This window comes from Varanus komodoensis, unplaced genomic scaffold (genome assembly GCF_004798865.1).
Source record: "Varanus komodoensis strain SLA01 unplaced genomic scaffold, ASM479886v1 scaffold36, whole genome shotgun sequence".
NCBI classification, from domain to species: domain Eukaryota; kingdom Metazoa; phylum Chordata; class Lepidosauria; order Squamata; family Varanidae; genus Varanus; species Varanus komodoensis.
This window is the reverse complement of record NW_025335873.1, coordinates 7960413-7987998: the sequence shown is the minus strand read 5'-3', so window position 1 is coordinate 7987998 and position 27586 is coordinate 7960413. Positions and strand designations below refer to the sequence as shown.

The following is a 27586-nucleotide window of genomic DNA, read 5'->3' as shown; positions in this document are numbered from 1 at the left end:
CCCCCCGCCGCCCGCCCGGCCCTTCAGCGCCCGCCCGGCGCGCGCGCCCAGGATGGAGTACCAGGTGAGGCGGCCGCGAGCCGAGGCTGGTTGCGTCAGCCCGCGCACGCTGCGGGAGCGGGAGCGGGCGCGGGAGCGGGAACGGGAGCCTCGCGGCCCCCCGCGCGTGGCCGCCTGCCGCGCGCTTCTGGCGCGGGAGGCGCGGGGTCCAGTCCTGCGGGCGCGGTTTGCCGCGCCAGCCCCCCTTGAGCCCCGCAGGGTTGCAGGGGACCCCCCCGCCCCATGCCCGCCGACTGGCTTGCGCGAGCGCTGACTCGCCTCACCTGCGGGCAGGTGCGGGCGGGCGGGCAGGTGGGCATGCGCGCTTCTGCAGCCGCGCTTCCTGGACTCATTAAGGAGATCATTAACAGCTGCGCCTGGAAGCGGAGCAGGCGCCTGTGCGAAAGGTGTGTGCATGGGGTTTCCTCGGGAATCGTAGCGGAAGTTTTGTACCCTTAGTTTTGTACCCCTTCGCTTGCAAACCTCCTTGAAATTGCAGTGGCCCTTGGAATTTCTGCAGTAAAGGACAGTGTGCAGGTTGCTAGTCCTCACAGCCCGGGAGCATGGAACCGAGGTTTCGGCAAGGGGCGGCATAGAAATGTTATAATAATAATAATAATAATAATAATAATAATAATAATAATAATAATAGCAGAGGGCTAGGTGAACGGTGTTGGTTATGCTAGGAGAGTTTTTTCTGCAGAAGTCTCTGAGCTCATTCTGCTAGTGTATGATGGAAGTAATCCACCTTCATTCTCCGGACATTTTAACAATTGCTTTTAGTCTGCATAAGTTTAAAGGGATTCAGTTTTTATATAATTCTGCAGTTTTAATTTCTCATCCCCTGTCTCTCAGCTGTGCATTGCCATGGCAGATGCTCACTGTTTATTGTTAGATGCTTTTGTTTGATTAGTTGTTTATTGTTTGCTCACTCTATTGTGGTTTTATTCTGTTACTGTCGTTATATATCCTTTTGCTGCAATTCACTTAGAGAGTCCTAGAGGGATGTGGGATGTAAGTTTAATGTGGGATGTAAGTTTAATCAGTAAATCAGTGGATAATAAACATTTCTGGAAGGTGCTTAGCTCCAGACAGAGATTTCCTAGGTTCTTGCTTGTTTCAGGGTACTTAGTCTTGCTCCTAATTTTATTTGCATTTGCCTCTGTATCAACATGTATATCCCCTCTGTGGGGGGGGCAGCCTCTGCTCTTGCCTCTGCCTCACTTCTTCCTCCCCCCCAAAATATCTAGGCTCACTGGCGAAGGCCCACCCTGGTTTGCGAATGCCAATTTCTCCCATGTGATTCAGCTGTGCCCTCTTCCAACAGTACTGCATGTCTATGTGGATTAGTTTTTGTGACTAATCCAATAATGTCCAAGCAGGAAATACGGCTCGATCACATGTAGAAATGTGCCAGCATAGGATAAAAAGGAAGGTGGCCACCCCTTCTTTTCTGGACCTTTCCATTTCAGGCCCCCAGAGACTGATCACCAGACAGCTGTGTTTGTAGCTGCCCTTTCCCAAGACACTTTAATAATAAGCCACGGAAGTTTCCTCAGTCACAAGCTGGAGGAGAGTTTCCAAGACCCGTTTGCGTTTAGCTTATTTACTTTTTTATCTGCCTGAGTTGTCTTTAAGTTGTAGCTGATCCTCATGGTTTTCTTGGACTCCTCTCAGCATGTTTTACATCTAAGCGGTTCGTAAATATATGCATCCATATATGCCCAGCCGCCCCTTGAGATCGGCGGGGGAGGCCCTTCTCCAGGAACCCTCCGTGAAAGAAATTAGGAGGGTGGGTACTCGGAGGAGGGCTTTCTCTGCGGTGGCGCCTAAGTTATGGAACGCGCTCCCCAGAGAGGTCCGCCTGGCGCCGTCATTATTTGTTTTTCGGCGCCAGGCGAAGACCTTTGTATTCAAGCGGCATTTTAACTGTTAATATTATTGGATTTTATCTGGCCAGGGCGGCTTATTTTATACTGTATTTTTGTATTTTTAATTTAATATTTATATTTTTGATTTATATTATAATTATTTTAGCTTAGTGTTGTAAGCCGCCCCGAGGCTTCGGCGAATGGGGCGGCATAAAAATGTTTTAATAAATAAATAAATAAATAAAATAAATAGAATGAATGACTGGGGGAGGTGCGGCAGGTGGGCTGAGCGTATGGCGGAAGAGACCTGGTCACTTCTGTGTTGGCAGCTGCTCGCGGATGTCTTCATGTGTGCGGTGCGATTTCTCCTCAACAGGGAATTTAGTATCCTACTTACAAGGCAGAAGAAAGCGCTTTTTATAGATGCAAAACGCCCTGGCTTGTAGGGGAGACGTGCAGCCTATTTTAAGGGCAGTGTCCACCCTGTTGAGCAACCCAATGTGCTTCTCTTCCCAGGGAGAAGTCTCGTCTTTCAGAAAGTTTGATGGTCTGTTTTGCAGTTCAGGGTCTGTATTTGAGAACGGACCGGGCGCCCTTCCCAGCCAGCAGAGGGAATTGTGATTCGGCGTATCTAGGGCTAGGCAATGTTTTAAGTTGGCTTGAATGTTTTGTGTGTTCCTTCTCACACTTATATACTGCATGCTTCCTCTTATAAGGAGCCCAAGATGGCCTGCATGAGCCTCCTCTGTTCTGTTTTACCCGCACAACGACCCTGTGGGGTAGGTTAGGCTGAGAGTCCATGACTGAATGGGACTTGAACCCAAGCCCGAAACCAGCTCTCCAGCCACTGGGCCACACTGACCAGAGAGACTTCGGGTGTATGCAAACACGTGCCAAAAGGCAGGCACCCTGCAGTGTTGCATTCTGGGTTTCTCCCTCTATTTGGAGGGTTCCCCTCCCTGATTAGGGGGAGGAAAAGATGGGCTATTAGTCCAAAGAGTCGGACTTCAGGCAGGGTCATCTCTGCAGCCAGCCGTCCCTGCTTCGTCACGAGCCACCTGAAGGCCGTGCCTCTGCCGAGCGAGCATGTCTGTTCGGGGGAGACGTGCCTGCTGCATGCTGGCCGCTTTTGGAGGACTGGGAAGCAGGTTCCTCTGGGGCAGAGAAAGGGCTGGGGGTCCAGAGAGAGGAAGGGGCAGTCCTGCTCAGAGGAGGGCTTGCAGAGCAGAGCTTCCTTTCCTGCCACCTAACCCCATTCCTGGCCGTGGCCGTGGAAAGTGGAACAAGAGACCACCGATGCTTATTCCCGATAAACACGGACCCTTCTCTCTTTTTACGCATTTTTATTTTCTTAACCTAACTAGAATATAGAACAAAAAAAAGTGTATATAAGTAAAATGGAGCTGCCAAGGGATTTTGAAGAAGTATAACCAAGCGTCACAAAGACCATTTTCCGGTTTTTCTTAAGCCGTGTTTTCGTAGGCTGAGTGTGTGTATCTTTGCCCGGTCTTTTTTAGGATGCCATTCGGACCTTGAACACCCTTCAGACCAATGCCAGCTACTTGGAGCAAGTGAAGCGTGGGCGGGGGGACCCCCAGATGCAGCTGGAGGCCATGTCCGGTTTCCTGGAACGGAGCGGGTTGAAGGTGAGCGGCTGGCCATGCTCCGGGACGCCCACACGAAGCACCATCTTGGTTTTCGTGTCCTTTCAGGCCCAAGGGAAGCTCTCCTACATAACCACTCTGGTTTTCTGCACGGGTGGCGAGAGAGAGGGGAAAGTATCTGAAAAACACAGAACTGATAAGGTCGTTCGCTTTCTGTCCGCCAGGTTGAAGACCTGGATCAACTGAACATTATTCACGTCACCGGGACAAAGGGCAAAGTAAGCGGACCAGAATAACAAGCGCAGCGACGTGAAGAGCACTTGACGTGAAGGGGGAACTATGAGGCCTAGTGAGCAGGGGAAATTTGGGAAAGCGCGATTCTCCATTTAACGTGACTGGGTTCAGACAAGGGTTGTTGTTGAGACTTGGGTTGTTGTGTTGTCTGAACCCAGCTGCGCTGAGAAGCCATGGCTTGTGAATCAACCCCAAAGAAACAGTGGGTTATGACCTGTGGGTTGTTTGCCATCGTGTGCTTTCCCAGGTGGGTTCAGACAGCACGAGGATCTGCGTTTAAGCAAAGAGCCAATGTTTGACAGCAAAAGACACTCGGCTCTACTCAGCCCTTGGGCACAGGTTTTTGTATTCTCCAAACTAAGTCAATAGTTACGATGGATCAGCTGCAGGGCCCTTACCTGGCTCATGTTAAAAAGCAAGTGGATAAAAGCATAATTTAAAAAATAAAGGCAGTCATACAGCAGTAATTTGGCGCACCGACTGGCCCATTCCCAAAATGACACTCTGAACTTCTCGCAGGAGAAGTGCACAGAAAACAGCCTCAGAATTCTCTCCCAAATCTACACCCTGCCGAAATCCACAAACGTTACAGAATAAGAGCAGCGTTCACTCGACAGATGGGCTTACATGCCCAAAGCCTGCTTGAGCAAACTTGTTTCTGCATGCTGGCCAAATATTCCCCTTCTGTGTCTTGCTGCTCACACTCTCTGGGCACAACCTTGCGCATGCTTAGATAACAGCCAAAAGGACCTACAACTCCCCGTGTGCCCCGCACAGCCAAGCCCAGCAGGGAGTTGTGGAACTCTTTGCTGTCTAAACGTTTTGCTTTGCTGTATTTCTCCTCCACTCTCACATAAGCGCAGTCTCTCTCACAGGGTTGCTCACACGCTCTCACTCTGTCTTTCGATCCAGGGACTTGTTTGTCAGAGTTGGCCCCAGAGTGCTCTCCTTCAGTCTCTTTTTTCGTAAAGTGGGAATCCACCCTTTGCCAAGGGCACTTGGAAGATAGCTGTGGAATCCAAGTACAAACCCTGCAAAATAGTGGTGCTTGGGAACTGCTGAAGAGTGCCTTTAACTGCCTGGAGACTGGAGGATGGATGGATGTCCACGGAACTGGCTTCCACCTGGCCGGGTATTCCTTCCTGGCCAGGTCATAGCACAAATTGAAAGACGGTCTAAATTGGTACCCATTTTAGTATCTACCCAGACACCCCAGTCAATATTTGTGGCCCTCTTCTGAGTGCCGCTTTCAAGGGAGGCCCAAAGGTGGCAGCCTGAGAAGGACCTCTTTGGTGATGGCGCCTTGTTACGGGACTGCCCCCCCCCCCCCCCCAGAGGCCCGCCTGGGCACCTAGACGTCTTTTTGGTGCCTGGTTAGGACTGCCTTGTATTCCCAAGCATTTATGGTATCTCATGGCCTGGAATAATGCCATTTAACATATCTAGCCTTTGTATTGAATTCGTTTAGCAGTTTAGAGTATTTTAAATTTTGTATATGCAAATATCGGTTTGTGATATTATGAATGGCCATGAAACACCCAAGACCCTCTGCTATTTGGTGGCACCGAAATGAAATGGAGACAGCTGCTACGGTGAAGGATCAGTAACAACGATGCTAGAAAGACTTGATGGGGAGAAAGCAGCCACATTGGTTGAGGAAGCTGAATTGCTTTTGTCCTCCTCTGTGTTTTCACACAGACACAGCTTTTTTCCTGCCTTCCCCCTGCAGAAGGGGCAGTCCTGTCCTCTTGGCTTTGGTAACCCCTTGCTCCTTTTCCCTCCCTCAGGGGTCGGTTTGTGCCTTCACAGAACGGATCCTCCGTAACTATGGCCTCAAAACCGGGTTCTACAGGTACGTTTCAGCCCCATCTTGGTCTCGAAGGGGCAGGAATGTGGGGAGAATAGTAAGCCACTGGGAACAGGGGCTGCGTCTGGCATGGGATTCCTCTGACGGTCCTTGTACCGTGGAAAGACAGGTAAACAAGCGACAGGTTGTTTGGGGGAAAGAACAGTAAACACACGACAATTCCCTGGCTTAACTGCATCCAGGCTGTGCTCCCAATAGGCAACCTGGATCTCTCCACACACGAAATGAGTTTCTCCACCTGAGTTTGTAGCGGGACATGCCGGAAGTCGTGGGTCTCTTTTCTTGACTGAGCATGGATGGAAATGTTGTATTGGTGGCAATGGGATTGTGCTTTTACTGTGCTGCTTCCTTTGCCGCCTCTCTCAAAGTTCTCCACATCTGGTTCAAGTGCGGGAAAGGATCCGCATCAACGGGCAGCCCATCAGCAAGGAGCTTTTCAGCAAGTACTTCTGGCAGGTGTACAACCGACTGGACGAGAGCAAGGTGAGCCCTCTGGCTGGGCCAGGGGCCGCTGCCCGCGTGACGCAAGGGCCGGCGGGATCCATCACTCCCAGAAAGTCTGGGGACACATCTGTGGAACGCGCTCCCCAGAGAGGTCTGCCTGGCGCTGTCGTTATTTGTTTTTCGGCACCAGGCCAAGACCTTTTTATCCAAACAATATTTTAACAGTGTTTAATATTTATAGGTTTTAATTGTGTAGCCAGGGTGTTTCCGGGTTTTAATTGTAATTGTTATTTGTATTGTATTTATTTATTTCTGTGAGCCGTCCCGAGGCTATATAGCAAGGGGACGGCATATAAAAAACTTCAAATAAATAAGAAAAGCAACTGGAGTCAGGTGGCCCTGGACAGAAGTCTGGGGCTGCAGACCCGAGCATTCTGGACCGTTGGCCACTTTTATAGGGTTCTGCAACGGACCACGGGGTCTGCTCCCGTTGTGGAACTGAGCTTTGAGTCCTTCCACTCCCGGCCCACTCCTTGTCCTACGCGGCTTCACTAGCAGCCTAGTTGAGGCGTGTTGCTGTCGCTGTCGCTGCTGCTGAGACAAGGAGGCATCTAGAATCATTGCAAATCTACCACAATTCCCCCAGCCTGTTTTTCCCCAGCCCGGCCTAGAATTTATACGAAGCAGGTGCCATGAAAATGTTGCAAGGTTACTGTGAGCCAAGTACAGAGGGCGCACCTGTAAGTTTAACTCTGGGCGGGGAGGGGAGGGGAGGGGGCAAGGGAACCACGCTTCACTCCTCCAGGTGGCCGCTTCTCCCTTTGGACAGAGTAAAGTCACCGGGCACTGCCTATCCCAGCTGCCCACTCTTCCGTTTCTGCCCTTCGGAACGTCCCTTGCACCCTTCCTCCGAGATCGCCGTTAGGTCAACCACACGGTTCCCTCTGCGTCCGCTTGGGTGGGGGTGGGATCCCGGTGCAGGTTCCTTGCTTGGATCTCTCCTGACCTCGTCTGCAGGACTCCAGCACGGTCCCCTCCAGGGGAGCTGCGTTGACAAGTTTCTGAAGCGTGAAGTTTCTGAGAAGCGCAGCTTGGGCGTTGGCTGCCTGCACGGCCCGTCTAAACCTCTCGCTCTTTCCGCAGGATTCCAGCAACAACGCCATGCCGGCCTACTTCCGCTTCCTCACCATCATGGCTTTCCACGTCTTTTTGCAAGAAAAGGTACGCTCGCACCACTCTCTTTCTTCTCTCACCCTCTTGTTTCCCTCCTTTTGGCTCGTTTCTTTTTTCAGCAAAAATTCACGGTCGTTAATCGTGACAGGAAAGAGCAGGGAGGTTAAGAATCTGGGCATAGCTTCCGGCAGGAGTTATGGGGTCTTGGCAGAAGTGAAAAATAATCAGATTAGTGGTTCGTACATTGCTCTGTAATTTGGTGTTGTATGTTAGAGGAGGCGTTGGTTGGTTCAGAAATGAACTGCTTGTGTTCAGGTGATTTAGTATTTATCTAGTTATCTAGAGAAACTTGGTTTATCTGATTGAAAATGGAACAGGGGAAGTGATCCAAATGGAAAAAATAGATAAAGGATTTATTTTTGTTCATTGGCTCCAGTTTACCCTCATAATTTCAGAACAGATCACTTGACCAGCCATTTTGGCCTAGATGCAACACACAGAAGGATTTCGTTTTTACCCCATTTCTCTTGTGAGCATCACGAGCATTTGGCAGGCTGAGAATTCATGGCCAGGGAAAGGGACCTGTTGGTCGCCCCAGCTCCCTCCAGAAACATCCGCGGGTCTCCCAGTCCCCTCCCCCCCCGGTTGCAGGAGGGCCTGTATCGGGCTGACCTGCCCTCTTTCCCTTCCAGGTCGACCTGGCTGTGCTGGAAGTTGGCATCGGGGGCACATATGACTGCACCAACATCATCAGGTGGGGGGCTGAGCTGCCGCTCGCCTTCTCAGTAGCAAGGGCTCCCTTGGCAGGGCAGTGGATCTTGCAGGAGGAAGACCTGCCCCGGTGCCGGCACTCGCGTCCCGCGGTTGCTTCCTTCTCCCTTTCCAACACGTGGGTGCCCCACTCTGGCCCAAAGGGACTCGGCGGCCTTTTCTGCCCCGTGCACGCGTGGTGTTCTTTGCTCTATTTTCTGCTGAAGCCCTCAAGCCAATCTGTGTCACGCTAGAATGGCTTACAGGCTAAGGGGGGCCAGGCATCTACCTGGCGAAGTGAGAAGGGGGTCAGACGGGGGGGGGGGCACGGATGCAGGCGTCCCGGGAAGGAAGGGCCCAGCCAGGCCGGTGGAGGAGACCCCCTTGTCTCCCCGCTCATGCTCAGGTGTGTCCCGGTGGAGATGGTCCCGGGTAGGGAGCAGCTGAGTGGCAGCGCCTGGAGCCGAGCTGTGCCCCTACAGCATCGTGGAACCGCTTCGGCCCCGTGGGGAAAGCAGGCCGACCTGAAGCGGCTCCAGACCCGGAGCTGCAGCCACACCAACGACCCCAGCGCGAGCCCCCCTCTCCGTCCTGCGTGTGTCTCTCAGTTTCCCAAGTTTCGCCAGCTCCTCTGTGCCCGCTTTGTTCACCTGCTTCCCCTCCTCGCAGGAAACCCGTGGTCTGCGGGGTCTCCTCCTTGGGCATCGACCACACCAGCATCCTGGGGGACACCATTGAGAAGATTGCGTGGCAGAAGGGGGGCATCTTCAAGGTAACGCAGAGTCCGAGGATGCTCCGTGCGGAGATGGCCCGAATAGCGAGCGTCAGCTTGAAATAGCGTTCCATGTCTCCCAGCCCCTGCAGGACCAAATCTTAAAGTGCAGAGCAGTTCTGCAAGCCAGTCTGTGTTTGGCAGAGGCTATAAGAGGGTGGATGCCTGGGCAATGCCTGTCTGAACCTGCCTGCATGTAGTAAGCTAGCTCCTCAGGCAGGGAGGGCCACACAGCTTCCTCTGAGCATTCAAAGAGCTAGCTCGTTAAGAAATTTCAGAATGAGCATTCCATGCCTCCCCTTCCTACGATTCCCAGCCAGCGCTCTCCCCTTAGCAGTCTGTTTAGCTTTCGTTGATCTCAACGAGGCCTAGAAACTTACCCCTTTGAAGCAAACATACGCATGAGCCCAAGCAAAGATCTCTGGGATTTTACATCCTTGTACGCCCTCCCGTGACGTCTGTGGTGGACAGGTTAGAAAAGCTTTTGATAAATAATAAACAAGCGCTCGATGAAGTATCCCGGCCCCAAGCTGTTTAAGGGCTCTGAACACCCGTTTCAAACCTTCGGCCTGGCCCAGCAGCAGATAAGCAACCAGTGCTGAGATGCTGCAGTTATGGGGCGCTGGGGCAGATGGGGCTGGAGCAGGGGCCGCCCCTGGGAGCCCGGTCTGTGTCCTGCTTTTTCAAGGCGCTGCACCGTTGCTCTCGGGTAACCCTTGGGCTTCCTTTGCAGCCTGGAGTGCCGGCGTTCACGGTGCCGCAGCCGGACCGGCCGTTGGCTGTTCTGAAGGAGCAAGCCCAGAAAAAATCGGTAAGGCGTTCCACAAAGCACGGCCGGGGGGGGGGGCGCGTTTCTCCTGGGTTTTCACGCCACCGAACTCAGCCGCACTGCTCTGGCACGATTTCCGGGCGACGCGTGGGTGGTGCCATCCGTCCGGCCCAGCCAGCCTGGCGGGCTGCTCTCTCTCCGGCCGTCGGGGTGCGATTTCAGGCAGGAAAGGACCTGTGGAGAGGGAGCCATGCCTTGCCCAGCTTTTATTATTTGATGTTTTATTTGGTTAATTAATTGAGCCACCCGGCCCCCTGGGCAGGTTACGACTGTGCTTGCTGGCCTCAGTGTGAAGGGAGGGGCAGTGTAGCCGCATCATACTGAATCCAGCCCTCAGGTTCCTCAGCCTGATACTGCCAGCATGGACTGGCAGCAGCAGCTCTCCCAGTTTCAAACAGGTCTTTCCTAGTCCTACCTGGAAAGACAGTGCATGTTTTAACAGGGGCTCTACTGCTGAGCTAGTAGCAAAATAAAGCAAGCTTCTAGTCCTTATGGTTCTGAATGCAGAGCCGATTGAGGGATGCTTGGTACACCAACTGGTAGGAGCACCAGAAAAGCCCTGCTGGATCAGACCCAAGTCCATCCGGCCCGGCAGTGGCAGGGGCAGCCCAGTATCCCCAAGCAGGACGGGTGCCAGATCCCCTGCCTGAGCTCCGGCCCCCACGCGGCCGGGCAGCTAACCCGGGCGGCCCTTTGCTTCCGCAGAGCCCGCTGTATCTTTGCCCTGACCTGGATGCCTTCGAGGATGACGAGGGGCCCCTTCGGCTGGGCCTGGCGGGCGACCACCAGCGCTCCAACGCAGCGCTGGCCCTGCAGCTCTCCCGCGTGTGGCTGGTGCGGCACGGTTACCTGGGTAAGGAGGGCGCTTTGTTGGCCAGGTGTGCGCGACACGCAGCCCGTGCTAGAACGAGCTGTGCTTAACCGTCGGGAAGGAGTATGGGAAGCGGCAACAGTCAGGACTGATGGACGGATGAGGGCTTTTCCGTATCGGCAAAATTAGTGGCACTCTTAACTCGGTGTCACCCACAAGTGCAAGTTCTGGTAGTACGTGTGGACCGTCCTCTCCATAAGATTTATGGTCCTGGGTTTGCCTTGTTTTTAATCTTGAGCGAAGCCACTGATTACTTTTCTTAATCCCGATTCGGGTACAACAGATAACAAGATTTAGGGTGCCGTTTCATCCACGCCGAGGCAGAAAAAGCGGCTTAGAATTCGCAACTGGGTCACCCCTGGGAATTGGCGTGTTTTCCTACTTTGGTTAGGAATGTAGCAGGAATGTAGTCCTTTTGAAGGCTTGTATGTTTGGGGCAGGGGAAGTGGGTAAAAGGTCGGTGGAGGACGCCATCCAGGGCTGTTCTCCAATGGAAGGGTTTAGCCTCCAGATGAAAAGACCTGCTTAGGGTTGCAACTTAAGGGACTGGCTGATGACAATGGCCCTCTCTGGACAGATATCGGGGACCTGAAGAGTCCATGGCCAAAGCCAGAGCTGCTGGAGAAGAAAGCGCCCCCGCTGGCTCCCACTTTCAAGCTGAGGGAAGCAACGGTGCAAGGTAAGAGGGGCTCAGCTCAGCCCCTCTCTGAGCCCCCTCTGTGTGACCCCGGACAGCGGCTTGAGTTTGCTGAAGTTCCGCCGTGTCCTTGGCATTTGACCAGCCCGGAGCAAACGGGGTATTTTTCATAATAAGGGAGGGTCAGCCGGGACATGTTTTGTTTGTTATTTATTTATTTAGAATTTTTGTATGCCGTCCCATCGCTCAAAGCCTCGGGACGGCTCACATAAAGACGGGTTGATCCAAGGCCTCTCCGGCTTCCTCTCCCCATAAAATGAGTGGAAAGAGATGGGAAGTGGCTATCCCTGTTTGGGACAGAAGGGCCCTTCCGTACAATTCCTTTGGAGCGTTCGAACCATTGCGGCCTTGATGCATTTGCTGATGATCGGTCTAGTGCAGCGTCAGGCAAGGAGAAAGGGTGGCAACTCCCGAGTTAAGAACACCAGCTTTCCATTGATTATTTAAAATGTTTATTGTGCTTTTGGCTGGGAAGGCTCGCAGGGAGGGTTCCACGTGGTCAGGAAAAGCAAGAACGGCCCCACTTCGTAGGCATACAGTCTAAACAATATTGCACTAAAGGAATAGGGGATGGAGGGGAAGAAGGGGAAAAATAAACCTGTGGTCAAGTTTCTAAAGGGTTTGCAAGATGCCCAATACCTATTTAAAAGAGGTGAGTGTTTGAGTTTGGAATGACCAATTCCAACAGATATGGAAAGAAGCTTCCCAACTGGAAGGCCTGGAAGACGTAAATTCTCCCATTTACAGTGGTGTCCCAAGTGGCCAGTTTGATGACACCGAATTATTTGGCATGAGGAAAACGAAAAGGGGTTGCAAGGACTTGCAGCAGATCTCCCCAAACCCGCAGAAGGGGCATCGAATTTCAAAAGGCGTTCAGTCTAAGCAAGCGGAAAGTTGCAGGCTGCCGGCTGACGCGGGCTGAGCTAGCCAGGGCCGGCCTGGCGAAGGCTGGTTGAGTGCAAGTAGTTGGGTGTGCTGCTAGGGCCAGTGAATTCCAGCTGGTTTCTTCCTTCAGGTATTTCTGGGACACCTTTCAGGGCAAACGCTTTCCAAGGTGAATCATGCGCTTCTGCCAAAGCCACCCTGAAATCGCCCATTACTTCAACACTGCACAGCCCAGTTCTTTATTAAACCAGTTTACCAGGAAATCGGCAGCAGTTTAAACAGTAAAATAGATTATTACTTATATTTAATTTTACGTATTTCTTTCTGTTTGTTATTTGTTATTTATTTATTTTATTTTATTTTATTTAAAACATTTCTATGCCGCCCCATTTGCCGAAGCCTCAGGGCGGCTCACAACATAAAATTAAAATACAAAACATTCAAATATACAACAAATTAACAATATAAAATAAGTCGCCCTGGCCAGATAAAATAAGCAAATAATACTAACAATTAAATTAAATTTAAAAAACAATTATTTTAAAAAGAAGCAGTCCGACATCTCCACAAAAGGCAGGGAAATGGGTTTTCTAAGGCCCCTTTAGAAAGCCGCTCTGCATGCAGCTGAAAGCAGAGCTTTATTGGGGAACGGCGTCCCGCAGCAAGGGGGCACCCCAGAAAGGCCCCCTCAGGGTTGCAGAATGCAGATCTGCTTCTGCCAGGCCTTCGATCAGGAGAAGCCCGCAGAGTCGACGGGGCGGGGAAGTGCGGAGCCGTCCCGCCGATCATCCCTGCTCTTCCTTTGCTCCGCAGGGCTGCAGGACACGGTGTGGCTGGGACGGAACCAGGTGCTGAGACACGGGCCGGTGATGTGGTATGTCGACGGGGCCCACACCACCAGCAGCATCCAGGCCTGCATCCGCTGGTTCCGCCAGGCCCTCAGCGAGGAGAAGCCGGCCAGGTAAGTGGGGCAGCAAACAGCCTTTTCCCAGTGCGCAAGCAAAGTTGTGTGGCGTGAGTCTGCTTGAGCCCAACCTCGCCGGCCTCCCCGTTCCAGGCATCGGCTGCACGCCTCCGTTCCCCGTTTGTTCCTCCTGAGTTAGCCTCTGGAGCATCTGCATTTTCGGCGGAGGAACTGAGCGGTAGGACTGCTCTCGGGCATGCTCGTTCAGAGCCAGGCTCAGCTGGAAGAACTTGGAACCGGGCAAACCCGAAAGGACAGCAAAAGCTGGTGAAGGCTTGGAAAGGGGCAGAGGTAGATTGGAGACAAGCTACCTTGGTTCCTGCTGTGCAAGCCGCCATGTTTTTGCAGGAGTTGTGGTGGTGTGTTTGTGTGTGTGTGTGCGTGCTTGTTTGTTGCTTTGGCGTGCCACAGCATTCCAGCAGCACTTGGAACAGGGGGCTTGTCAGCTTCCGCAGAGGTGGCAGCTTCTCAACCCCCCGAACTTAGTTCGAAGTCCCGCCTGGAAATTCTCTTGAGTTTTTTGAGCATCCATTGCCGAGATTTTGTGAAGCTGGAAGATAGACTGTTTTGAGGGGCAGTGGGGGATTGTACTCCCATATCTCTCATGCCTGGGATTTGCTGCCCACTCAGAGCTTGTGACTTTCTGGGCTTGTGCCTTCGCCCCACGGAGTGTAGCTGGCGGGCCTAAGAGAGGGGATGAGACAGGGAGAGAGGCCGCCTGCGGCCTGGATCTGGTAATTCTGCCTCTGGTGATCCCAGAAGGCCAGGGATGAGGCGACTTGTAGTCCCAAATGTTGGTTTGCCCTGCCATGCACCAGTCGCAGTGCAATTGCCCGTGCGCCAGTCCTGCCCGGTCAAAATGGTGCCTCCCACACGCAAGGGGGAGATGCTGGCGGACTCTGAGGAACCGATGCTTTACAGAAATGCAGACGAAAGGGAAAACTGCAGGGGAAAATGAACCTAATGGGTGAGGGCAGTCCCCGAAGAGTCCAGACGGGGCTCAGTGGACCACAGGATGCTGATGGACTGTTGTGGGATGCGGAGGGGGAACGCAGAGCTGGGAAAATGGGATGGAGCACTGTGGGAAAGCGGGTGCCTGGCTGGGACTCCGAGCATTCGTATCTCTGAATCCCAGGTTCTGGTGGACAGGTGGGAAAGAAGTCCTCCTCTCTGGGCTTCCCACAGGTTGCTTTTTGCAAACAGGACGCTCTGCTAAATAGAGCCTCGTTGTGCTCTGATCCAGCGGGACTGATTTTCCGGGGATGGGAGTCGTCTTGCCTTGGGCTGCTAGAGGGTCTCACTCGGGCATCTTTCCTTGTGTTTGCAGTGGTTCCGAAGTCCGTGTGTTGCTCTTCAACATGACGGGGGACCGCGACACAGCTGCCCTGCTCAAGCTCCTCCTGGTGAGTCTGTCTTGACTCACACTTAACAAAAATCAAATCTTGTCCTGTTGCGGAACACGGTTCTACTTTACCCCCTCTATTTTGGCCTCTCAGGGAGTTAAGGCTTTGTCATTGTATAGATGCTGCCCTGTAGTTTTAGTTGTCATTTTGGAACGTTTGAAATTCTATCCTGGATTTTTGGTTTTAAATTTTGCTGTGTTCTCCTGAAAGGGACCTCTCTATCATTGAACACTCCTGTAAGGGCAGCTCACGGATCGAGTTGGGTGGGTTGAATAATTTAACACAGTGACAAGCAAATATAAGCAGCAGAGATAATATAAATATAAGTACAGAGGGTCCTGTACATGGAAGGAAAAGATTTGGGTTAACCTTTGAGTGAAAAGGGCCAGGGAACCATTTCTGAATGGTGAAAACAGCTTGAGCTGCCCTCCGCAAGAAGTGATCGAGATTGGCTAACAAAGATTCGGTTAGATTCATTTTGTTGGGTCAGGCTATGAGGAAAGAGGAATTATTAGGTGACTGGATGTGGCCTTTTTCAGAGTTAACCTTTCAAAGCTCCTCTGTGCCGAAAGAAAATTCTCTGCATGGGGAAAAGTAGCTTGTCAGGGTAAACCTTTCTCCTTGGCATGCTTGCTTTCTATGTGCAAAGAACTGCCTGTTTGGGGAGCGCGGAAACATAGGATCCGTTCACGTGTGCGTGCAGGCGTGTCAGGCATGGGTCAGTCCAAGAACGACGTCACCCTTGCTTCTTTCTGAATGTCGTGTCTCATTTTATATCGGTTTGTTGATGTTTCTTTTCAGGCTTGCCAGTTCGACTATGCAGTTTTCTGCCCCAATTTAACCGAGGTGTCCACGGTGGGGAATGCAGGTTCGTGTCAGCCCCTTGTGAAAACGGTCTCTGTGTCTCCTCGTGAAAACAGGCACAGTATCCACACTGTAATTCAAGGATGGTCGTTCCATCTGAAAAGATGCTTTTGCCTTCCAGATATATTGCAACGCACCCCTGACTACTAGCTAGCTAGGATAGCTGTGGCTTATGGGAGTTGTAGTCCAAAACCTCTAAGGCGCCACCTTACTTGCCTTTGACCCCACGCCAGTCTACCTCCCCGAGCCCAGCCTCCTGGTGGGGGTGTGGATAAAATGACAGCAGAGCAGGAATTGCCCTGAAAGTAAACCAGTGTAAGAATGGAAGCCCTACAAAACTTCCTTGCCTACCTTGCTGGGTTGTGGTGAGGATAACATGGAGGTTTCTGTAAACCGCCTTGGGTTTCTCGCAGGGAAGAAAGGCGGGATACACGTGCCTTGAGGCTATGCAGGGGATTCTCTGCCGCTGAGCTGCGGCCGCCCCAGAAGCAGGATCTCAGCTCGGGTGTGGGGGGAAAGGGCCCGTGGGTCAGCATCCGAGGCGTGGAGCACACCTGGCGGGCGGGATGGCTGCCAGAGTCGCTGACGGGTCGCCTCTCCTCCGGTCCCTGCAGACCAGCAGAACTTCACCGTCACGCTGGAGAATGTCCTGACCCGGTGCCTGCAGAACCAGAGCTCCTGGAACCGGCTGATGGAGGCGAGGGGCAGCCAGGACCCCTGGCTGCCCGTCTCCCCGGAGGTGGAGGGGGTGGGGGGCTGGCTGAAGCCGGCCTCCCTGCACGGGCCCCTGCTCTTCGCGCCCCCCTTGGCCCGCCCCCTCAACGCCAGCTCCTTGGTCTTCCCCTGCATCTCTCAGGCCCTGCAGTGGATCGCCCAGGGCAGGGACCCGCATGTCCAGCCCCCGCCCCCCCGGGGGCTGCACCCGCACCCCGTGGCCAGCAGCGGGGCCGTCCTGCTGAAGGAAGCGGCCGTCATCCGGGTCCTGGTGACCGGCAGCCTGCACCTGGTGGGGGGCGTCCTGAAGCTGCTGGACCAGTCGCTTTCCCAGTAGCCGGAGCACCGCCGGGCTGGTGCGTGTGACCCGTCCGAAGCGGCATGAACGGCCCGCCTGGAACGGCCCGCAAAGCAGAGCCCTGGCCCGCTGCCAACCGCCACGGCGGCCGGCCCATCTTCCCTGCACCGCGAGGGCGTGCGCCACAGAGCGCTCCTTTCCTTCTCAGGCAGATGCCGCCCTCCACTTCTGCCCCGGGCTTCCCCTCCAGCAGCCGGCGGGACTTGTGGGGTCGGTCCCTTTCCTTCCCTGTGGGGCTGCCTGGCCAGCCCAGCACCCCCCCCCCCAAGCAGAAACCCTCGGCCCCAGCGAGGGATGCTCGGTTGCCTGGCGGCCGCTCCCCTCACAGTCCTGGGAGCAGCCAAGCGCCTCCGACTGGGGTCTCCGACGTGCCTTCGCCTCATCGCCGCTGCCCTCGGCCAGCTCGTCTCCTGCATCATCCTCGCCCTCTCCCCCCACGGTGGGGTGGGTGCCTGCTGCTGCCTTCCGCCACCTTTCTGCCTCTTCTTGGGGGCTTCGGGCGGCTCTGGGGGGCTTCCCCTCAGGCAGCTCTCTCCCCTTTTAAAGCCCCACCCAAGCAGGGAACCTTTAGGCTGGGGTTTTGCCCCTGAAGTGCTTTTGCTGCTCACCAGGAGCAGGACGGGATGGTGGTCCGAGTCATCCGCCTGGGGCCCAGGGATGCCGCCTTTCGTTCGGGGAGCTGAGTCAGAGCTGCGGGGTGGATGCTGTTTCTGGCATCCTGCATCTGTTTGCTTGCTGATTCGCACTTCTGTGCCGGAAGAAATCCGGATATTTCCATTCCGCACATCCTGGGGTGCATGTCAGTTTGGTAAATCGCACACCAGTGTGATTCGTCCTCCATTTTGATGTCCGCCCAGCATGGGGGCAGGCACTGAAATCAAATATGCTTTGGGGAACTTAAAATCCTCGTGGAGGTGGCAAGGAAACGGGAAATACCTCTTTCCACATGGTTTTTACAGAGGCAGCCGCAGTTGGAGCTGCGACCTGCCCAGGTGAGCCTGGTGGGGCTTCCCACAGAACTAGTGGGAGCCTTCCGGAAGGGATTCATAGCTGACAGCCCATTTGGATGCCCGTGTTTATGGCTTGCCCCCTAGGAATTCCCAGACCTCACACAGAAAAAAACAGACCTCATGCTAGCAGAGTAGCACAACCACTAGACTTCAGCTCTATGCAAGTTCAGAATGGCCAAATCCAAATTGTGGTCTTAACCGCAACATTCTCCCCTCTGGGGTCTTCTCAGCCGATCCGACAGGACCAATGTGAGACCGGCAGCGTAACGGCAACCCACCCCGGGACCCTCGCGTGTTTTTCGCACACTGCTTCCTTTCTGGGCTTCGCGCACGCGCGCTTCCCTGTTCCACACGGAACAGTGAGGAAGGGAAGCTTAATTGGAACCCAGCTTTCGTTCTGCACTGACCAAGTCAGCCTGAGCCCTGGCAGCTGGTGGGGTTGCCTCTTCACCTTCAGAGCACCTGTGGCAGGTGGTAAGAGGCCAATTTTGAACAGTCCTCCTGCTCCCCCAAAGAACCGTTTCTCTTTTTCTGCCTCCCTTTTGGAAAGGGCAGGGAATGTAAAGACTTGAGAAGTAATTTATCTCAGAAGGCTGGTTTTATTTTATTTTCCTAGGTTTTAAATGAAATCTAATAGTTTTTAAAGTTTTACTTCAGGGAGCTATTCCGTTAGAAAAAGCAAGTTTGGGGATATTGAGAACATGCTCTAAATAAAGAATCAACTGGCTGCACTTTTCGGCTTCTTGGGTTTGCCAGAAAAAGACCCCGGAGCTGCCAGGGAGGTGGGGGGCTGCTCTCCGAGACCTCGGCCCCCTCGGCCGTGTTTCTTGATTTTACAGTCCTGAGCCCCGTGCTCCTGCTGTGGGCCCAGTGCTCGCACACCGAAATGGCCCCTGGTAACCAGCCCAAAGCGGCCTTGCGATGGGCATCTGATACTTCTCGGAAGGAGCACAAGGGTCTTGTGGAAACAAAATCCTCAATCCAACAAAACGCCGTTTGCTCGGAGGCGCATCCTCTGTGATTGATTTCGTTTCCTCAACAGTATAGCAGTGAGTAGAGTTTTCCTTGGAACTTTTTGCCTGGAAATGGAGGCTTTTCCTGAAGTGATGCACGATTAGCATTGCTTTCTCCGAGTCTGTTTAAATTCATTTTCCATGTGTTTCCCATCTGGGCAGGAAGGGGTGAGAGCGTCTGGTCCTTGCATCTTGTAAAGCTTTGCTTGGTCACTAGAGGTTGCTGTAATGCTGTTTGTGCATGGGAAAAGGACAGGCGCGCTCTTGAGTCCAGAAAGATCTGGAAAAATACATATTTTGCTGTCCCAGCAATTTGGGGACGCCATTTTTCCCAGAACAACCTGCGGAAGGCTCTTGGAGCAGCAACCAAACACTCCAAACTAGCTGATTTTGATATTGGTTGAAGTGTTGGGTAGGAATCCAAGTTCAACAGAAGGACGGGAGGAGGAAGCCTTCCCAGCTGGGGGTTGGATCAGGCAGATGGGTAGCAGGTTCTGGAAACTGCCTGGAGCCTAGAAAGCGCCAATATTTAGGCTCTCCAGAATGCTTCCTCAGGCAAGGTGGTGAAGCTGCATTTTCCCTCTTTTTAATTCTAAATTCTATTCATTTTTTTGTTGCTCTATTTACCCTCTCGCTTCAAGAAGCATTCCAGAGAGCTTAAAGCCTTTGCACGGTGTCTTTGGACCTTCAGATTGGTCTAATTAAGGTACCACAGTGACAGGAGCCTTGGAAAGTTTTCCTGTAATCAGTTTTGCTATCCCTTCCCACTTAAGCCGGCTTGGGGATGTGAGCTGCCTCCGTGAAGTCAGTTTTGCAGCCTCTTAGCCTCGGGAGCAAATTCAGGGCAGGGAGCCAGAGGCCAAGAGAAGGGGCTTCGGCCGGGGAGGGGAAGGCGGCTGACCTGGTGGGACGCTCGGTGGGCAGGCGGTCTTGCACTTGGGTTCAGCACCTTTAGCAGAAGTGACTCTAGGACCCTGCTATTACGGATCAGCAAAGCCCCATGGGATGGAGGGGTTCTCTAGTCAGCCGCCGGCGTCTTTCATTAAAGAGGACTCTAGACAACTTCGAGCTTACACATAATACATTTTATAGACTAATTAGGGTTATAGTTGCCACTGCATGGAAATATGTACAGGTCAAAATACAGGTCGCTTCAGCGTGCTCTCTGGATGCTGCCTGGGTGAGTGAGGAGTGGGTTTCTTCGCCCGGTAGGCAAGCGGCTTAGCACACGTTCCTTTGATATTTTGGGGGTATTTTACTGCTCCCAGACTTCGCTGTGTAGGAGCACCGTCCCTGTAGGAAGCCGCTGGCCGCCTGGTCATCCGCGTAATCAGCTGGGCCCGATTCAGGTGAATGTGAAGCCAGACTCCTCCTGAGCAGGCCTGCCCTGAGCTCTGTGACTACATGCTCCAGCTCACCGTGCTGGAAGATGTTTATTTCTTGCGCTTCGGTGCTGCCCCACAGCCTATCGCCATGCCGGTTGGTGTCTGGTGTGCGCCCATTCCATTCTGAGCTATCGCCATCATTTGGGGCGGTTGGGGAATCAGTATTTTTAATTAAGCTAGTCATAGCTTTTGTATTTATGACTGCATAACTACTTGAGTTTGGCGAGCACTGACTGACTTGAGCGTGGGGCAAAAGTGTCCGTGTGGCACGAAAAAGTGGCTTGTTTCTCAGGCAATCTGGAGAGAGGCCAGCTTCCCAGCTCTGCAGAAGCCAAGAAACTTCATAGGATCAGAATAGTAGAGTTGGAAGGGGCCATGAAGGCCAGCTAGTCCAACCCCTGCTGGTGCAGGACACCAGTTTGCACCATCCCACTCAGAGGGCTGTCCAGTTTGTTTTTGAATGCCTCCAGCATGGGAGAGGGCCCCCCACCCCCCCGGCAGCCGGTTCCACTGTTGCGTTGCTGTGACAGTGAGGAAGCTTCTGACGTCCAACCTGAACCTGGGTTGTCGCAACTTGAACTGATAGTTCCGGGTCCTGCACTGGCATCAGCAAAAAGCGATCTTGACCTTCCCCTTGTGCTCAAAGAGCCAGGCAGAGCTGGCCCTGCTGAAGTGACACGGCCTTGTCCGAATATGGGGAAAGGGGAAACACGGATGGGGACTTACAGTGCAAAAAGATCCATGTCTACTCAGATGAAGTCTCAGTGGGGCTTACTTCCAGGTAAGTGGGGGAAAGGCATGCGGCCTTCATGCGTTGCTATTTTCATTTTAGAGGAAGAAATCGTGGCATTCTGGTGCTGATGCCGTGGCTTCATCTTGACAGTTCCCATAGCAACGTCTCCGAGAAAAGCACGAAAACTAGGGACGGCTGGTCCAGATCAGTGCCAGCCGATTTCATCCCCATCAGAAGCTCTTTTACAAAGCCAAATTGCCCGTGGCCCAGAGCAAGTTACCATGAAATAACATAACAACGAAGTCTGTTGCTGGGAAAAGTCAGGGCCCTGCTGGCTCCTGTGAGGTTTGCAGAAAAGCTTGGAGGGGGAAGTCCGAGGAGGCAGGAGATGACTTCGGCATCTGGCTCAGTGACCCCGTGTGCCCCAGCTTGTAACTCTACTGGGAATGGGGAGAAAAGGACCGAGCAGTTTCCTTTCTGGGTGTCTTGGCTAACATTGGAGCCAACACTGCATTGACCGAAAGCGGTGGCGAGCCCTTAAACAGCTGCCACCCCCTCCTACATTTCCCGAACCCTCCCCAAAGGGGTTTCCGATCTCGGTGGGAAAGTTGGATGGAGCCCTTCTGCAGCATTAAGGAATATTTTGCCTCTGGGTTCGGCTGAACCTCCCAGAGCTGTTTCTCATGAGTCCTTTCTCACAGCCTCCCCTTCTTCCCCACAGTTCTTGATTTTGCAGTTTGTGGGACTTTGTTTACCCCCGCCCCATATTGCTTGCCTGCACAGGGTCAAGAACACACGGTTCCCACGCAGCCCAGCCCCTGCGGCCTCCTCTCTCTGCCTGTGCACCAGAAAGCAGACCAACAAAAGCAGATTGATGCCGTGTTAATTCCCTGTATGCCCAGATACAAAATATATTCTATGTATAGCTATATACATACAGTAATAATACTTCAAACAGAATCGGCCCCAGCTCCCTGCCCTTGGTCGGGCAGCGCGTGGAACGGCCTTCCTCCCCGTTTTGGCAGCCTCCGTCACCGGCAGCGTCGAAAGCTGTTCGCGCCCATCTTTTCCAGGTGTTTGGGGGAAGTGGCTCGCTTTTCGTGCCCCGTTTTGTCAAGCTAAAGAAGATCAGCAGCAGCTTGTGCTTCAAGGAGAGCGGCTGCATTTGGGGAGATAATCTTGATATGCCCTTCTTGATTATTTGGGGGTCTTTCTTTCTTCGGGACTTGCCAGGACCCACAATTGTTGAACACACTCTACTCCCCCCCCCCCCCGACATGTTTCAGGTGACATGGCTGGCTGGCTGCAGAGGTGGTAGAGGAGTGCAGCATCTGGGAGACATGAGATGTGCTTTGGAGGTGCAGTCTAGTGCAGCAATCACAGCTCTGGGTGGGGGTGTGTGTTGGGAATACAGTGACTGAGCACAGATGTGCTTGTTTGGCAACCCAAGCAGAAGGGCAATCTCCTAGGACGAGGGAAAATTCCTGCCCTGTCTTTCGCAGCTCCCCTCGACCCAGGAGCGAAGCCAGACCGCCTGTCTTCGGCTGGCCTTATCTAGCCCGAGACAAGCCAGAGCAACCTCCGGCGGAGAGTGTCTCAGCCATCTCCCTCTGCACCGCAGTCCAGGAAGACACGGTCGGGCCCTGCGAGGGCCGGGGAGACTCCCAGGTCCCCCCGGCTGCCTGTGTTTGCGCACTGGGCGTCCTCCGCTCATCCAGTGCCCGGGAGCAGGGGAGCTCAGCTGGGTGCATCCTTTCCAAGGGATTCTTGCGTGTGGCATGGCACAGACGCTGCTGCTTGCGGAGACCCGAACCAGCTGCTGGCGCCGGAGGAGCAAAGCCCCGGGATGCTCTGCCACCAGCCCAAATCGCAACAGGACTCCAGAGCAAAGAGCCCTTCTAGCACAGCACGGACTGGTCGGGACCTGAGGGCAGAGCCGTTCCGAGGAGGAAGATGCCACCCACGTCCGGGTCCCCCTTGCTGCCCCCTCCCTCTCGGGTCTCCCATGCCTTTAGGATCTAAGATGCTGTGCTCTTTTAGCCACCTTGTTCTTGAATGGACAGGTCCGGGTTGGGGTTTGCTGCCTGCTGCCGGGCGAAGGGAACTGCTGTGCTCCAAGACACGGGGGCAAATTCAACCCCAGACCGACCTTGATGGTCCAGTTCCCCACCAGGACAAAGGCACGGTTGGGACGGGACTGGTGGAAACGTCACGTCCTTGGCGCTGGAACAATGACACCAGCCCTGCCATGTGGCCTGACCCCCCCCCCCCCCCGGACATTTCTACACTTTCTGGTGGTGATGCTGCAAAATTGGAGGCAGCAAGGAGGGAAATGAACCCGATTCCTGTAGGACAGAGTGGATGCTTCAGGCTTCCCATAATTGTGGTGCAGACCAAGGTCCTGCAACCAGGTGCCCCCAGCTGTGTTGGACTGGCATCCCCATGATTCTCGGCCGCCATGGCCAGAAGTGCCCCACAATGGGAGGCGCCAGGCTGAGGACGGTGGCACAAGCCATGGAAGACCAGCCGAGGTGGCCTCCTCCTGGCCCTGCTCCAAAGCTGGCCCTCTCTCCGGAAGCAACTTGCCCTTGACTCACGGGTGCTGTTGGAAGGGGCGGCCCCCAAACCCAGGCCGATGGTGCCCACAGCTCTCCGCCCCCCAGAGAGGTCTCAACAAGAGACTGACTCTAAAAGCCGGAAAGGTGTGCTGTGTTTGGATTCTCTGCCTGCTCGTTGCAGATCACGCTTCCCAGTCCCGGCTAGACAAGGGCTCTTTTCCCCCACGGGACCGCACCGGGCTCCCTCGTCGTGCAGGAGGAGCAAGCGGGATGAACGGATGCTCGAGTCGCGGACGGGGTTCTGGGGATTGTGGCCTCGTCCAGGGGGTCGTCTTTAAAGTGCTGGCTGGGAACAGCCATGCCTCCGAGAACCAGGGCTCCCAGGAGGCCCCGCCGCTGCTGCTGTTTAGCCTCTTGCTTTCGGGACGTTCCCGTGCCCGGCTGGGGGGCTCAGACCGTCTGCAGCTCGGACAGCGTCCGCACGGCGGCGTCCCCCACCGGGCTCGCTATGCCATGCTGCTGGTGGAACATGGCGTGCTCTGGGTGCTTCCGATGCTGTGGTTGGTGCTGCTGCTCTCCGAGGCAGGCGGGTTGGCCGACACGGGCTGCATTTTGGCCATCGGACCTGGAAGGCGTCGGGAGAAAACGTTGGCAGCGTGAGGAGGGCGGGTGGCTTTTCACAGCTGGCCGGATTGCGAGCTGACAAGAGACACGAAGCACATGGCCAGGGCAAGATACCGCTTTCGTGGCCCTGAGCTGCATCCCGGGGGAACCATCCCGTGCATCCGGGTGCCGGTGAGCGGCTTTCCCATTGAGTGCAAGAGGGAAAACAGCTGCCTTGTTTCCCGAGGGTGCGCGGACCAAGCCAGTGAAAGAGGAAGATAAGGAGGCCTGAATTTCTGGACTCCTTTCCGGAGATTAAGAAACGATGTGGATATCTTATCCACGGCAGGATGTTCCTTGGGAATGGATGGGAAGGGAGGAGATGGACTATGGAACAACAAGGAAGTGGAGGCTGGGCTTGGTGGAGGAGAACTTGCTTTGCACTGGGCCGCCCACCCTCCAACCCTGACACCCCCCGGTGAGACGGGGAAGACCCCTGCCTGACCGACCAGCCTATAGCTCTTCCCAACATGGTGCCCCTGAATGGCTTGGACTTCAGCTCCCATCAGCCCTGGCTAGCCTTGCCAATGTTCAGGAACCCTGCAGCTGTAGTCCAAAGCGACTGGTGGGCACCAAACTGGGGAAGGCTGCTGTGGATGGTGTCAGATGCTTGGAAGGAGACGCTGTCCCGGGTCCCAAGAGCTCCGTTTGGCTTCCATGAAAATGGTTCCAGGACAAGTACTGCGAAAGGCGACGGACCAAATCCTGGCAGTGCATCCAGACGCTGATGCGGAAGGCAGTATTGCTCCGTCAGCGGTGACGGAACGGGCCCTGCAAGCCAAGGGATGGGCCTTCCCCTCCTTGGGAAATGGCCTTTGCCCCTGAGGAGGGTCCACGCGAGCCCCACAGCTTCTCGGACCGCCTGCTTCGGCCCCAGCATGCAGTTCTGCCCGAGCCTCCACTGCTCCCTGCTTCCCGGAGCAGCCGAACCTCCGAGTCGGCCGGTTCTGCAGGCAAGGAAGGGAACGTGGAGAGTCCTTCTTCCTCAAGTAGCGGCGCCCGGCCAGCAGCGCAGCCGGCAGCTGATGCTTTGCCCCATCCGAGGCTGCTCCACCTCCCCCCGTGGGCGTCCCTGTGCCCGGTCTTCCCCGGGGGCCCCCCCCCCCTCCTCTGTCACTGCTCCCCCAGGCTCTCTCTCTGTGCCCCCCACCCCGCACTCCCTGCTCCCCTGCCTTTTCTCTCTTCCACTCCCCTTGCTCCTCTTCACTGCTGCCATACACCAGGCGGTGCCCGGTTCGGCTTCCGGAACGGGCTGCCAGCAAGCAAAAGCCAGGGCACCCCCCGGGTCCCTTGCAGCGCCCGTTTGCTTCTGCCCCCTTGTCTGCAGGGCTGCCCAACCTTCCACCTGGCCCGGGCCCCATCCGGCAGCACGAGGAGAAGAGCAAGAAGCACTGGTACTCACGGGTGTGGGAGTAGATGTACCATAGAGTGGCGGTGAGCAGAACACCGATCAAAAAGGCGCCAAATGTTATCCCCAGGACAGTGCCGATGCTCAGGCCTTGATCTGCAAAAGGGGAAGGCGACGGTTAGGGCTTTGCTGCTGTTGTAAGTTTTTGCATGCAATCAAAAACTCCTCCTCCTCCTCTTCCTGGTCCTGGTGAATTTAAACGCTTTCTTTCTTCCATGCACTGGGATATTATTTCATGCTAAGCCACATCACTCACCCCCTCCGACCCACATTACAGTTTTCTGCTTTTGTTTTGCTTTCCTGGTTTATTTATTAAAAAATTTTTATGCCGCCCCATTCGCCGAAGCCTCGGGGAGGCTTACAACAATAAATTAATTACAATCTTAAATTAAAAATATAGACACCAGATTAAAATACAAAAATACAATATAAAATAAGCCACCCTGGCCAGATAAAATTCAATAATATTAACATTTAAAATGTTTCCTGAGGCCCTTGCCTTGCTCTGCTTTGGTTTTAAACTTCTGCACATTGCTGAGTTCCTTATGAATTCATCTGGACTTAAATACTCCCTGAGATTCCAGGGGCCCAGCCTCAGATCTGTATCTCCATTTTGCCCCCGGGAATGTGTGATTCAGGGTTGTACCGACTTGGCCCTGAACAGCAAGCAACACTCTGGAGAGCAGAGTCTGTCAAAACTACCCGGAATTGCAAATTCTTAGAAAGAACACATGGAATTCATTGTGTTCGCTGCATGGCAGAATGTAACCTCAGGTATCAAAATCTGCAAGCGATTGCAGGGGTCCTTGGAATGTTCTGGTGGACTAGAAGAGCTGCCAAGGCCAAGAAAGCCGGGCCGCCCTGTTCCCTGTGCAGCAGCATCAGTTCTGGCTGGTGGGCCAAAGCCCAGAACCTCAGGGAGTGCCGACAGACCCGTCAGCTCCAGCATTCCTTTAACTGCACGTGATGTTAAGCTAAGAGGGGAAGAGGCAGCTGGACTCCTGCAGAAACAAGCTGGCGAGATGCCGATACGACTCCAGGGCATCAGCCTCTGTTTCCCTCCTCATGTAGGGTGATGGCGTTCTCCCTATATGCAGTGGCACACCTGAGCGGCAGGTGCCCCAGGTTCTTAGCATCATCACTGGCTGCCCAGCGTGGCCCTCTTTGCAGACCGGTAACACCTGGCCAGCTTGTGCCACCTGGCCCTTGACTATGAATGTGCTGATGCTCTGAAGTCCATTTTGGATCGCTGGGCTTCCTGCCTGCCTCCAATCCAGGGATCAGAAGTGGACCACATCTGTTTCGCTGCCATGGAGTTCTGTCTCCAAGATGGGTGGCTCTTTGCCCATTGGGAAGGTGCCGGGTTGGGTACCCAACCTTAAGAAGGATGCTGCGGAAGAGCCGGCTGGCACAGCTTCAGGGATGCTGCAGAGGCTGGGCCGTCCTAAGCCCCCCTGCATCATCGGTGGGCTCATGTGTGGTTGGAGGAGGAGCCCCGCAGACGTGTGTGATGTGCAGAGTGAACCCCCCCAGGGGCTGCGTTTGTGTCAAAAGCCTTTCCTCGCTTTGTTGTTTCGCCGTCCTGCGGGAGACGTTCAAAACAGAGGCAGGAAGGAGAAGAGCAAGGTAGCCGGAAGACCGGAAACCATCCATGCTTGGACCGGGCCCAACGATTTGGGGCTGCCTGGCCGAGGGCTCTGCTTGACCCCTGAGCCACAAGTGATGATGGGAGGAACTTCCACAAGGCTATTGTAGCAGCAGCAGAAAGCAGGAGGGCTGCGAGAAGGGGAGCGAGCAGACCCCATGGGGAGAGCAATTTTAGCAAGACCTGTTTGCAAAGAAAGGACGCTTCACTGGGCATTCCCCAGGGCTGAACCGCCCCAAGGCTCCTTCCTTGCTTTTCTATTTCGATTTCCCCTTTCTACAGGTACACAGTTGCAAAGGAAGATACAAACAAAAACAGACCAATTTTGGCCTACATGCCAGCAGAAATCCAATCTCTTCTTGCCTTCTGCTGCCAAGCATACACACATATTGACTAGGACTGGCTGTGAGTTGTTTTTTCTAAACTAAAACCTCAGTTTTCAGGTTTTATTGCAGTGTCAGCACTTTGCGATAAATAAGAGGGTTTTGGGTTGCAGTTTGGGCACTCGGTCTCCAAAAGGTTCGCCATCACTGGGTTAGGATTAGCCAAACGAGGCGTCCTGGCCTGGTTTTGATGGTTGGAATGTGTTTAGAAGGGGCAGAAAGGATGAGCTGGGCAGAAAAATCTACTCAAGAGGGGCTTTTTCAAAATTGCCCTATTTTCAATGGAACTTCACCCCTCAGTTAGGGTTAGGGGTGTGCACCAGGTTAGGGTTAGGGTTAGGAAAACGAGGTGTCCTGGCCTTGTTTTGATGGTTAGAATGTGTTTAGAA

At 54.1% G+C, this 27586-nt stretch overlaps 2 protein-coding genes across 4 annotated transcripts in view; one reads left to right on the top strand and one right to left on the bottom strand.

Annotated features, from left to right (window-relative positions):
* FPGS (folylpolyglutamate synthase) overlaps positions 1–18140 on the top strand; it is a 23465-nt gene extending 5325 nt beyond the window's left edge. The window contains exons 1-15 of one of the 2 annotated variants that reach the window (XM_044440017.1): positions 26–64; positions 3428–3556; positions 3739–3792; positions 5596–5660; positions 6044–6158; positions 7263–7340; positions 7985–8046; positions 8712–8814; positions 9548–9625; positions 10349–10496; positions 11092–11193; positions 12910–13057; positions 14388–14463; positions 15265–15331; positions 15942–18140. In XM_044440017.1, the coding sequence (XP_044295952.1) occupies positions 53–64; positions 3428–3556; positions 3739–3792; positions 5596–5660; positions 6044–6158; positions 7263–7340; positions 7985–8046; positions 8712–8814; positions 9548–9625; positions 10349–10496; positions 11092–11193; positions 12910–13057; positions 14388–14463; positions 15265–15331; positions 15942–16378 (1674 nt within the window). In that variant the 5' untranslated portion in view covers positions 26–52 and the 3' untranslated portion in view covers positions 16379–18140. Of the gene's footprint in view, positions 1–25; positions 65–3427; positions 3557–3738; positions 3793–5595; positions 5661–6043; positions 6159–7262; positions 7341–7984; positions 8047–8711; positions 8815–9547; positions 9626–10348; positions 10497–11091; positions 11194–12909; positions 13058–14387; positions 14464–15264; positions 15332–15941 lie in introns of those variants that run through there. The other variant, XM_044440018.1, reaches the window with a different exon arrangement.
* Positions 18141–21406: 3266 nt separating this feature from the next.
* ENG (endoglin) overlaps positions 21407–27586 on the bottom strand; it is a 44845-nt gene continuing 38665 nt past the window's right edge. The window contains exons 14-15 of one of the 2 annotated variants that reach the window (XM_044439917.1): positions 25164–25265; positions 21407–23723 (exon numbers count right to left, since the gene is read on the bottom strand). In XM_044439917.1, coding sequence (XP_044295852.1) covers positions 23605–23723; positions 25164–25265 — 221 coding nt within the window. In that variant the 3' untranslated portion in view covers positions 21407–23604. Of the gene's footprint in view, positions 23724–24066; positions 24709–25163; positions 25266–27586 lie in introns of those variants that run through there. The other variant, XM_044439916.1, reaches the window with a different exon arrangement.